This window comes from Pelophylax lessonae, assembly GCF_965119305.1.
Source record: "Pelophylax lessonae genome assembly, chromosome: 13".
NCBI classification, from domain to species: Eukaryota; Metazoa; Chordata; class Amphibia; order Anura; family Ranidae; genus Pelophylax; species Pelophylax lessonae.
The window spans coordinates 137,233,923-137,246,364 of NC_138780.1; the positions used below are offsets into that span (position 1 = coordinate 137,233,923).

Genomic DNA, 12,442 nt, shown 5'->3' on the forward strand with positions numbered 1-12,442 from the left:
TAGGTAGCCCTTGATAGATGGGCGCTTAAATATTCAATTTCTCTATCGTTCATTGACAGACGCAGCTTCATATCTTCTTGACCATTGGATTATGCTGCCCCCTACAGGAGTAGGACACTAGGCAGGAAAAAAAAACGTCACTACGCCTATGGGGCAGTCCCTGCAGGCGTAACCCCACACACTCTGCTACAGCCCTGGGTTTTTCTGCCTAGTTTAGGAGTAGGACCTAGTTCGCTGCTTGGACTTCGTTTTTAGCTGTTATTTTTTGGAAACCTTTTTTGTAATTTATTTTAGTAGAGTTCCTGGAGAACTACAACCAAAGCCGGCTGGGTTTCTGACTGGATATTCTAGATCCTTAAGGTCTCCCAGCCTGGCCAGCAAGCGTTGCGCAGGTTATAGTCCAGCACTAGGCCTCCCCACGACAGAGCCCGTTTGGACGGTGATGAGCCCGTGAGTGGATCGTCTCGCTGGGACGCGAACAACCTGAGAGTCGCAGCGTACCCCCTGGCTGGCAACACCTCCACCCCGGGTGGGAGGTATTCTGTGTGGTTCGGCACCCAACTGATATTGTGGTATGATGAGTAAGTGTCCCCCCAATCCTCTTGCAGTTTTGGGGTGAACGTGGTCCCCCTTCATGGAATAGTCGGACCCTCGGGTATCCCTCGGTTCCTCTGGCCTCTCGGGTATACCAGGATCCCCCCCCCCCTTCAGCTGTTCGCATCCCTCCCATAGCATGTTCCTACCTCTGGGGGGCGGATATATTGCTGCCGCTGTGGCGGTTCTGTGGGAGGGGGGGGCATTTTCCTGGTGGGGTCTCCTTCTGGGGACCATCCGATGCCTTTTGTCTGCTGACCCCCTCCCCCCGGGTCCTGGAGACCGCATGGCGTGCCGTCGGGGGCCACCATTTTGCTGTAAACTTTGCTCTGCATTAATGTTGTTAAAACCTTTTCACTGTAATGCATGGCCAGCCATTTTCTTGAAATTACCCATAGGAATGCATGGGGCGGCCATTTTCGTGTAGTTCACAATGCTGGACAGCAAAGGGAGACACTAGAGACTCTAGGCATGACCCAGGAGCTTTTCTATTTCCTGTGTCAGATCCTTCTTTCTGCTGTACAGATCATTCCTGAAATCCTCCTGATCAGTTTGGTAATGTTTTTGGGGTCTCTTGTAGGTATTCCTCACTCACACTGCTGACAGAATGTGTAAGGCTGGGACTTGCTATACCGCTAGTGCAGCGGTGCAATCGTGTTTTTGCGACTTTTTTAAAGTGACACTGCATCTTTTTATTTTCAGTGTAAATGGAGTCCCAGGACAAAATTTCACCTACAGACCCCCTCAGTGCGGCTGCGGAACCCTGTCGGCTTTTACAGCAGTTTTGTAAATCCTGGTGTCAAAAGTTAATTTAGTGTTAAAAAGTAATGCTAGCCGCAAGCCGTCTCCTACCTCTGTGGTATCTTCAGACGCATCCAACCCTGGTGGCTCTGTGTCATTGCATTCTGATGGCGAAGAGAACATGGTTTCCGCCGTGGGCATTGTTTTAAGGCGCATGGTTTGGCTGAAGAGCTGGTTAGCTGACCAAGCTTCTAAGAAAGCCCTAGCTGATCTCCCCTTTTTGGGAGAGTGGTTGTTTGGCGACTCATTGGATGAGTTGATCAAGTGCCTGACTGGTGGGAAGAGTACTCCTTTTTCCTCAATCCTCCAAGGGTAAGACACCCCGTGCTAAGCGGGGTACCTCCTCTTCTGCTCACAAGCGTTTTTTTCGTGACTCCGGGGCGCAAAAAAAAGTTAAGTCATCCAGAGCTTCTGGAGGAGCTAAAAAGCATTGAGGCAAGCCCAAGGCCGGTCAGGCCAGTGATGCTGACAAGTCCTCTTCAGCATTAGGGGTGCCCTTACCTGTCTCAGGGGTGGGGGAACGTCTGCGCTTCTTTCAGGAACCCTGGACTACCTTCATTCAGGACAATTGGGTTCGCGAACTGATTTGCTCCAGGTACGAGATCGAATTCTGGTCCCGGCCAGGGGACATGTTCTTTCAGTCGAATCTTCACCCGTCTCTGGAGCGTTTGAATCATCTGCGGGAGACTTTGCGAGATCTCCTGGCTCAAGGGGTGATTGTGCCGGTTCCTCCGTAGGAACGCTCTCAAGGTTTCTAATCAAACCTGTTTGCGGTGCCCAGAAAGGAGGGCAAGGTGCGTGTAATCCTGGACTTCGAGGCTCTAAACTGCTTTTTGCGGGTGCAGATGTTTCGAAAGGAGTCCATTCGGTCAGTGGTGGCATCATTGAATCAGGGGGATTTTCTGGCTTCCATCGATCACAAAGATGCGTATCTCCACGTCCCTATATTTGAGAGACATCAGCGATTCATACTTTAATTCAGGGGGTGCGTCATCTGGCTCCCCGTTACCTCCAATCCAGGATGCGCCGCGTAACTCGCGCATGCGCAGTGGGCATCTGGCTGTGAAGCCACAAGCTGTCACAGCCGGGTGCCCACAGGGAAGATGTCAGCGCCGCCCTGGGAAGACAGAGGATAAAGATGGCTGGGGTGAGCTCACCCCTGGACCGTGGGACAGGTGAGTGGCTCTTTTTTAAAGTCAGCAGCTACACTTTTTGTAGCTGCTGACTTTATTTTTTTTATAGGTGCCTGGAACTTCTCTTTAAAATCAATATTTTGCATGATTTCCCTTTGCCTTCAAACCATCATCAATACTAGGTACACACAGTTCTTGTGCGCACAATTTTTTGAAGGAACTCGGCAGGTAGGTTGTTCCAAACATCTTGGGGGACTAACCACAGATCTCCTGTGGATGTAGGCTGCCTCAAATCCTGTCTCATGTAATCCCAGAGACACTCAATGATGTTGAGATCATGGCTCTGTGGGGGCTAAACCATCACTTCCAAGACTCCTTGTTCTTCTTTACATTGAAGATAGTTCTTAACAACATTGGCTGTATGCTTGGGGTCGTTGTCCTGCTGCAAAATAAATTTGGGACCAATCACAAGCCTCCCTGATGATTTGGCAAGATGGATAAGTATCTGTCTGTATTTCTCAGCATTAAGGACACCATTGATCGGGCAACATTGAGGAACGTAGTCGGCAAAGAAAACTTAATGCAGCAGATGAGACACACCCCGCTTACTTCCCTTCAACATCTGAATATGTCCAGCAATGCCATCTGCTCAGAACTGGCAGAAACAAGTGGGACCCAGGTATGCCCATCTAGTGTCTGGAGAAATCTTGCCAGAAGTGGTCTTATGGAAGGATTGCGGCCACAAGAACCTTACCTCCAATGTGGAAACAAGGCTAAGTGATTAAATTATGCCCGAAAACATAGGAACTGGGCTTCAGAAAAATGGCAGCAGATGCTCTGGACTGATGAGCCAAACTGTGAAATTTTTGGCTATAGCAAAAGGCAGTTTCCTGGCGAAGGGTTGGAGAGCAGTACAGTGCAAGCAACTGTGAAGCATGATGGAGGTTCCTTGCAAGTTTAAGGGTGCATTTCTGCAAATGGAGTTGGAGATTTGCTCAGGATTGATGGTGTCTTCAATGCTGAGAAATACAGGCAGATACTTATCCATCATGGCACACCATCAGGGGAGCATGTGATTTGCCCCAAATGTAATCTTCAGAAGGATTTGAGGCTGCCTTCATCCACAGAAGATCTGTGGTAATTTCTCCAAGATGTTTGGAACAACCTATCTGCTGAGTTCCTTAAACGGTGTGCAAGTGTAACTAGATGAATTGATGCTGGTTTGAAGCCAAATAGTAGTCACACCAAATATTGATTTAATTTGGATTTCTCTTCTGTTCATGTACTTTCCATTTTATTAATTGATAAAAATAAACTAACACTTCTATTTCTGAAAACATTCCTAATTTACAGAGTTTTTCACATCTGGCTATAACTTTTGCACAGTACTGTACATTGAAAAAAGGTTTGTAGGTAATTGCTGTTACTCAAAGGAGGAATTAAGACTTCTGTTTCACACCTGAAGGGAGCAGTGGTTCTAACCATTTTTGACCCTACGTGTATTCCGAAGTATTTCTATTATTTAAGCACTACAAAGAGTGTAATAAGAAATGGAAAGACGAAATCAGGGCGGCTAAAATAGAACACGAGAGACATATAGCGGAGGAGAGTAAAAAGAACCCCAAGAAGTTCTTTAAGTATATAAACCGTAAGAAAGCGAGGCCAGAACACATTGGCCCCATAAAAGATGATAAAGGAAAAATGGCCACAGAGGACAGAGAAAAGGCGGAAGTGTTAAATAATTTCTTTTCTTCAGTCTTCACAAAGGAATCGGGGGGCTACACGAACCCCGCTTGTAAGGCCGAACTAAATAATACACCTCAGGAAGTGCCGCCATGGCTAACAGAGGATAGACTTAGAACTAAACTAGAGAAACTTAACATAAATAAATCCCCGGGACCGGATGGCTTGCACCCAAGGGTTCTTAATGAGCTCAGCCAGGTGATTGCCAGACCATTATTCTTGATCTTTAAGGATAGTTTACAGACGGGTATGGTGCCAGCTGATTGGAAAAAAGCCAACGTGGTACCAATATTTAAAAAGGGGCCGAGATATATCCCGGGTAACTATAGGCCGGTCAGCCTAACATCAGTAGTCTGCAAAATTTTGGAGGGGATGATAAGGGACCACATACAAGACTTTAGTAATGAAAACGGTATTATAAGTAGTAATCAGCATGGATTCATGAAAAATCGTTCGTGCCAAACCAATCTATTAACCTTCTACGATGAAGTGAGCTGCCACTTAGATAAAGGAAAGCCTGTGGATGTGGTGTATCTGGACTTTGCAAAGGCCTTTGACACCGTTCCCCACAAACGCTTACTGTACAAACTAAGGAAGGTAGGTATGGACCATAAGGTGAGTACCTGGATAGAGAACTGGCTCCAGGGGAGAGTACAGAGGGTGGTGATTAATGGGGAGTACTCGGATTGGGCGGGTGTGGAAAGTGGGGTCCCCCAGGGTTCTGTCCTGGGACCAATCCTGTTTAATTTATTCATAAATGATCTTGAGGAGGGGATATCTAGTACAATCTCAGTATTTGCAGATGATACTAAATTAGGCTTGCCAATATCTTCTATGCAGGATGTGGAAATCTTGCAAGCAGACCTGAACAAAATAACGGGGTGGGCAACTACATGGCAGATGAGATTTAATGTAGAAAAATGTAAAGTAATGCACTTGGGGGCCAGAAACCAGAAAGCAAGCTACTCACTAGGGGGGGAACCTCTGGGTGAGTCTAGGATGGAAAGGGACCTGGGGGTACTGGTAGACAACAGGCTTGGAAGTGGCATGCAATGCCAAGCCGCTGCAAGCAAAGCCAACAGAATACTGGGATGTATAAAAAGGGGGATTCACTCCAGAAATAAAGAGATTATTCTTCCACTCTACAAGACTCTGGTCCGGCCACATCTGGAGTATGCTGTCCAGTTCTGGGCACCGGTCCTCAGGAAGGATGTGCTGGAACTGGAGAAAGTCCAGAGAAGGGCAACAAAAATAATTAGGGGAATGGAGGACATCAGCTATGAGGAAAGACTACAAGCACTGAACCTATTCTCTATGGAGAAGAGACGATTGAGGGGGGATATGATATCAATGTACAAATACTGTACTGGCGACCCTAGCATAAGGAACAAACTATTCAGAGAAAGGAGATACAATAAGACGTGGCCACTCACTAAAACTTGAGGAAAGGCGGTTTAACCTTAAAGTGCGTAAGGGGTTCTTCACTGTAAGAGCGGTAAGGATGTGGAATTCTCTTCCACAAGCAGTCGTATCAGCGGGGAGCATTGATAGTTTCAAAAAACTATTGGATGGACACCTTAAAGACCACAACATACAGGGGTATACAATGTACGGTTAAAAGCAAACACACACACATCATAGGTTGAACTGGATGGACTTATGTCTTTTTTCAACTTCACTAACTATGTAACTATTTCATGCAAATCCAGGGGATGGCCCATCCCCTTTGTTCATCCTTGAAATGCATAAACTTGTACTCTGCTCAGGAACAAACCTAAGTATATCCTTATAGTTTTCAAAACTATCTCCACTGCATGTAGGGGAGAAACGCAAACCCTTTTTTAGGAGGGAAATGTAGTTCTCTGAAAGTTTTTATCCCAGTTATTATTATTATTATTATTATTGTGGAGAGAGCCCTCACATTGTCATTGCCTGCATGTTTTCCTGTGTATTTGTGGGGGGAAGTGTCTTCTCATTGGCGATTGTTTCCGCACCCCGACTTTCTTGTCCTATTCCTGGTTTTTCTTGTTTGCTTTCTCTTAGCTCTTTGCCTTCCTGTTCTTTTACTTTAAAAAGGAACTGATTTCCCTGTCTTTCACCACTCACCTCATCCTGGGTCCCTAATCTTCTCCTGAATCTGCTTCTTGATCTACTTCGCATTATATGTGAAGCAAAAGGGGACAGCGCTCAAATTGTGCATAATTCTAAACATAAATCACAAATTTCCAAATAAATATGGTATAAGTGATATACCATAAAGTGACAGTGCAAAAAAGTGACTGTGCAATTATAAATATATAAATAATTCAAATGCGAAAAATATATAAATATAGTCCTTATACAGGCGGTCCCCGGGTTACAAACAAGATAGGGACTGTAGGTTTGTTCTTAAGTTGAATTTGTTTGTAAGTCGGAACAAGTACATTTTTTAAGTGTAGCCCCAGCCAAAATAATAATTTTTATCATCCCATTTTTTAGATGATTTCACCTCACTTTCTGTCCCTATGACAACTGGATTTTGAAAATTTTGGGTTGTTGTGGAAACAAGGATTGGTAATACAGCTCCAGTGGAGACACCTTTTTCCCATGAGAACACTTACAGGAGTGAATTTCCTTTCCTAGGGGGATATTTCATCTCACTTCCTGTTGTCTCCCTTCGTTTGTAAGTAGGAGTCATTTGTAAGCCGGATGTTTGTAACGCGGGGACCGCCTGTAACTTGAAAGTGCAGGTGCGACTTGTGCAGCAAACAAAATCCAATATATTAAAGTGCTTGGTGCTCAAAAGAATTGCATCCTTCATGCAAAGAAGGAGAAGGAATCCGTCGCCAGATACTCCACACACTTACCAGATGACCCCTTGGGGTCTAGCACAGGTAAGTGGTTGCAAAAGGATCCCGGTATAGATAGGACTCTCGTCCCCCGCTCGCTTGATAGCTCGGGAATCTATCCGCTGTAAAAAGGACTGGTGTAGGTTCCCCTCGATACTCTCAATCAAGCCGTGCACGATCAGCTCATAAAAAACAGAAGGACTTTATGGTGCAGTTTGTATAGCAATTGTTAAATGGAAAAAAACTGAGCCATTTACATCAAGGTTGACAAGGAACAGCTTCTATTGCGCCACGGCCGGTTTGCGTTCTGGCTGCGTTCCAAGGAACCGGAAGTGACGTAGGGCGTAGTACGGGACCCGACGCGTTTCGTCATCCAACATATGACGTCATCAGGGATCACGGTGATCCCTGATGACGACATACGTTGGATGACGAAACGCAATAGAAGCTGTTCCTTGTCAACCTTGATGTAAGTGGCTCCTTTTTTCCATTAAACAATTGCTATACATACTGCACCATGAAGTCCTTCTGTTTTTTATGAGCTGATCGTGCACGGCTTGATTGAGAGTATCGAGGGGAACCTACACCAGTCCTTTTTACAGCAGAGAGATTCCCGAGCTATCAAGCGAGCGGGGGATGAGAGTCCTATCTATACTGGGATCCTTTTGCAACAACTTACCTGTGCTAGACCCCAAGGGGTCATCTGGTAAGTGTGTGGAGTACCTGGTGATGGATTCCTTCTCCTTCTTCCTTCTTTGCATGAAGGATGCATTTCTTTTGAGCACCAAGCACTTTAATATATTGGATTTTGTCTGCTGCACAATTCGCACCTGCACTTTCAAGTTATAAGGACTATATTTATATATTTTTTCTCATTTTAATTATTTATATATTTATTGCACAGTCACTTTTTTGCACTGTCACTTTATGGTATAACATTTGTATCATATATATCATATAATTTTGCACTGTCACTTTATGGTATATCACTTATACCATATTTATATTATATTTATTTGGAAATTTGTGATTTATGTTTAGAATTGTGCACAATTTTTGAGCGCTGTCCCCTTTTGTTTCACATTCCACTAGCACACTGTTGTGTCCTGACTAGCAGATCATTTGTTTATTTGATTTATTTGAGTTCATTATTTAAATTTACACTCATAAAATCCTAGGCGCGGTTACGTGATTAACAATTAGTTACTCATCTTGTTCCCACTTCGCATTATATGTCCACCTAGGTCAAACAACTGCCTACTTTCAAAGTCTTGTAATTCTCTTTGATATTTATTTGTTGTATACAGTATGTTTGATAATATATACAGCCTCTAAAAATTGCCAAAATGAAGGGTTTTGGTTTCTGAAGGTATATCTCTTGTTTTTTCAGTCTGGTCTGTAGTGTCCTGGCACAGAGAAGTCTCGGTCTTCAAAAAAAGCTCCCTGTAGTGGAGTCCAATAGCAGCTTGGTCATAGTAGTGTATCTAGCTCCACAAACAAAAATGTATGTTTTTCAGCTTACCAGTCTTTGACTGTGGTGGCTGCTTTAGGCTAATGGCATTTTCATCAAGTACAGAAAATACCTGTTGACCTCTCCAGCTCACTTTCTTTGAGCTAAAAAACTGCATAAACAATGTTATCTTTCTTTTGTACCACAAAAAAACGAAACACTTAGAGCCGGTTCACACAGGCGCGACCCGACTTGCCGGGGCGACCTGTGAAGTCGCGGGGCGCAGCTCGCACCGCGACCTCGGAGCGGCCGGCACAAACTTCATATCATTGAAGTCAATGCAGGTTGCTCCCGGTCGCCCCAAAGAGGCTCAGGACCCTTTTTCTAAGTCGGATCGACTTGTGTTGCTCCTATTAGAACTGGTCCTGTGCTAATCTATGGCAGGCGACCCACGGCGACTTGTCAGGCGACCAGGTCGCCTGACAAGTCGCCCCAGTGTGAACGGGGTCTCAATGTTAGACTCAGTGCTACACCTGTTGACAACAGCCTAATGCCTCCTACACACGGTCAGATAATCGGATGACTTATCGTTCGCATCTTGTTGCATGATACTAAATATCAAATTCAACAATGCGTACTAAACGTATGATTTTTGTCGTACGATTCTGGAAAAGCTTCCTGGTTGCGTAGCTACGTATCGGATAGTGCAAAACAAAAAAAATGGTAGCCAGGCTTTTTCCGGGTTATTTTCGTGTTTCTGATCATGCGCGGCCTTTGTTTATCAATTCTTAGCGGACGCATACTGTACTGATTAAACGATTGTCGTTCGCTAGGCTATCGTACGACAAACGTTTTCGTGTTTGTCCCTTCAGATTTTGTTGGACAAAATGTCGTGATCGGCTATCGAAAGCTGTGTACTAACGATCAGATTATCGAGCGATCAAGTTGAAAACTATATTTTTCATACGATTTTTTCATATGATTATCTGAACGTGTGTACGAGGCATTAGAGGTTATATGTAAAAGCTGTAGGGCTGTGTGTGGTGCTCTTCCGTTTTAAGTGGTCTACAAGTGTAACCAACTCTGGTGGAAATAACCCAGTGGAAAGTGATTAAGACAAAAAATATAGTAAAAACATATAAGAAATATAGTAAAAACACATAAAAAATAAGTTCTATAGTCCCGGAGGGTAGAAAAGCTGGTCAATGTGCGAGTTCAATAAGTCTATTTAAATCACTGCATGGAGGGGGTAAGGCAGCCTCTATGGTGGGTTGGGGGACCCTAACACTGTAAAGACGAGAAGTGAGGGGGGAAAAGAAGCTCCAAAACCGCCTATGGTGCAATAACGTTTTCTTAGATAGAAACAATAGTAACAACACAAGTGATGCACTCACAAGGTATCCAGCGAGACAGGCATGTAAGTAATGCTGGGTGGCAGCTCGAGGGAACTGGGTATGCCTGGCGGCCACCGTGTATCTAACTCATCCAGGGATGGAAGTGCAGGGACCCGGGAAGACGCTGGAGGAATCTCCTCTTGATGACCGGAGCTGTCAGAACACTGTCCAGTCCTTGTGAGTGCATCACTTGTGTTTTTACTATTGTTTCTATGTAATAAACTATTACTGCACCATAGGCGGTTTTGGTGCTTCTCTCCCCCCCCCTCTTCTTCTATTTCCTTTTGTAGACTGCTAATCACACCACCCCTCATGTAATGGAGATGAACAAAGGTAAATACGTTGAAGTCTGGCCTGGGTGACATCCATGGCACTATCCATATACAGTAGAGGAACTAGTGTAGCCATAAAAGGACAGGAAATTTTTGTAGGTCCACAAGATGTAATAAAGGGGAAGTGGGCGGGGGGCTCAAAAAATAAAACTACCCATTGTAAATGCTTTTTTTTTTTTTCACAAGCTGCAAGGTTACTTTGAAAATATAAATCATCTGTAGTTTCCAAAATTTTTAGATGGATGTGTGATTAAATGTCTAGTTGTTTTAGATTTATTTCCCCTAAAAAAGCTTGTTGGCCATATGTCACAATAGTAAGCTGATAGAGTTATCTCTTTCTCTCTACACCAGGTTAAAGGTCCAGGAATAGGTCTTCTCGGCCATTCTAAAGGTGGAGATTTAGTGATTTCTATGGCCTCCTTCCTTAAAGGTATAACTGCTGCAGCTGTTGTAAATGGATCTGTGGCCAATGTTGCGGCCGACCTTCACTACAAAGACATCACAATGCCTGCTATTGGCTATGACCGAAAAAAAGCGAAATTTCCACAGCCAGGATTTATGGATATCCGGGACGTTTTTAACAATCCACTTGAAGAACCGAATCGTCAGAGCCTTATTCCTGTTTGGAGAGCAGATTGCAAGTTTCTCTTTATTGTGGGAGAAGATGACCGGAACTGGAAGAGCGACTTTTATGCCCAGACAGCCTGCAAACTTTTGGAAGAACACGGGAAAGAAAAGCCAGAGGTTGTGTACTATGCCAATGCTGGACATTATATTGAGCCTCCTTACTTTCCACTATGTAAAGCTTCCATGCATAAGCTTGTTGGTCTTCCATGTGTTTGGGGAGGGGAACTAAAAGCGCACAGTTTTGCACAAGTCGACTCCTGGCAGAGAATTCAGGCTTTCTTCTGCAAGCACTTAATTCAGGAAAGCCCCTTAAGCAAAATGTGAAAATGATACCGTAGGAATGATATCATTAAACAATCTGTATTGAAGATATTGTATTCTGATAAGCATACATGCTTTTATTTTTTTCATGTTCCAATTTTATATCTTTAGCTATATTTACATCTTGATTGAGATGTCCAGCAAAAGTTGATGGGCTGGACTGGGCCAAGCTAGAACATTTTCAAGGGCACATGAACAGTTGCAGCAACCGTTTGAGAAATTCATGCTGTAGAATTTCATTGCTCCTCTGCATGACCCTTGATGTCATTACCCAAATATAGCCATAGTCATACTTGGACAATGATGTCAGCTAGCATCCCCACCCCTTGGTTTACTTTCAGCTGTTGGCAGGAGAATCTCCTGGATGGCAGCTGATTTGGGACTGGGGATAAGTCATCGGTTGCTATGACATCTTCCCAGCAAAATGCCCAACTCTCTAAAACCTGGTACACATTACTAGTTTTTTTTTAATTTTTTATTCTGCCCAGCAGGGCTGAACAAAAAAAAACGGGGTTCAGGCGGAGCCGATGTACTAACTATGCGATGTTAGTACAGTGATCTCCCCTGCAGTTCTGTTGTGTTCTGACAGGGGGACTGCCCCCCCCCCCCCCCCCCCCCATCGGCTGAGAGCGCTGACATGGGAACCTTTTTTGGTCATGCTCCTTCAACATAAGCTGGCCGAATGGCCGGCTTCTGTTGGACCAGCTGCAGTACACACAGGCCGAATGTCGCCTAGTTTCTGTGGAACTGACCAATGCCGCCTGATATCTGGCCCGTGTGTCCTAGGCTTAAGTATTGGCATCTCTCTCTGTTGGCCAACTCAACGCTGATTGCAATTACCGCTGGTTAACTTGTCTGTGAACTGGCGCTTATTCTTTTAGACTTTCTCACAGCTATAGCGACAGATTCTAAGATTGGCCCCGCTCACAGAATTTGATTGACAGCAGCGGGACCCAATGGCTTTGGCTGCTGTCAATCTGTCCTGGGAAAGCTGGGAGAGGAGAGAAAGCTCATACAGATGGACACAGCACCGGGTCAAGTGATGACTTGGGTAAGTATTTAGGGGGTGATGCTGTTACTAGGACATTTTTTACCTTAATGCAGGGAGTGCATTGAAGTAAAAAAATGTCTAGCTTTTGGAAACTCAGTTAATACGTAAGCTCGTACATAGCTTATTTAATGGGGAAAAAATGTTTTTTGGACAATTTTCAAAGGAGGC

The 12,442-nt window shown here is 44.5% G+C and overlaps 1 protein-coding gene across 1 annotated transcript in view; it reads left to right on the forward strand.

Annotated features, from left to right (window-relative positions):
- Nucleotides 1–11,641, forward strand: part of LOC309569553 (acyl-coenzyme A thioesterase 1-like) — a 30,809-nt gene extending 19,168 nt beyond the window's left edge. Inside the window, exon 3 of the mRNA XM_082275427.1 lies at nt 10,627–11,641. Within this exon, the coding sequence (XP_082131553.1) occupies nt 10,627–11,226 (600 nt within the window). The 3' untranslated portion in view covers nt 11,227–11,641. The remainder of the gene's footprint in view (nt 1–10,626) is intronic.
- Nucleotides 11,642–12,442: the final 801 nt, after the last annotated feature.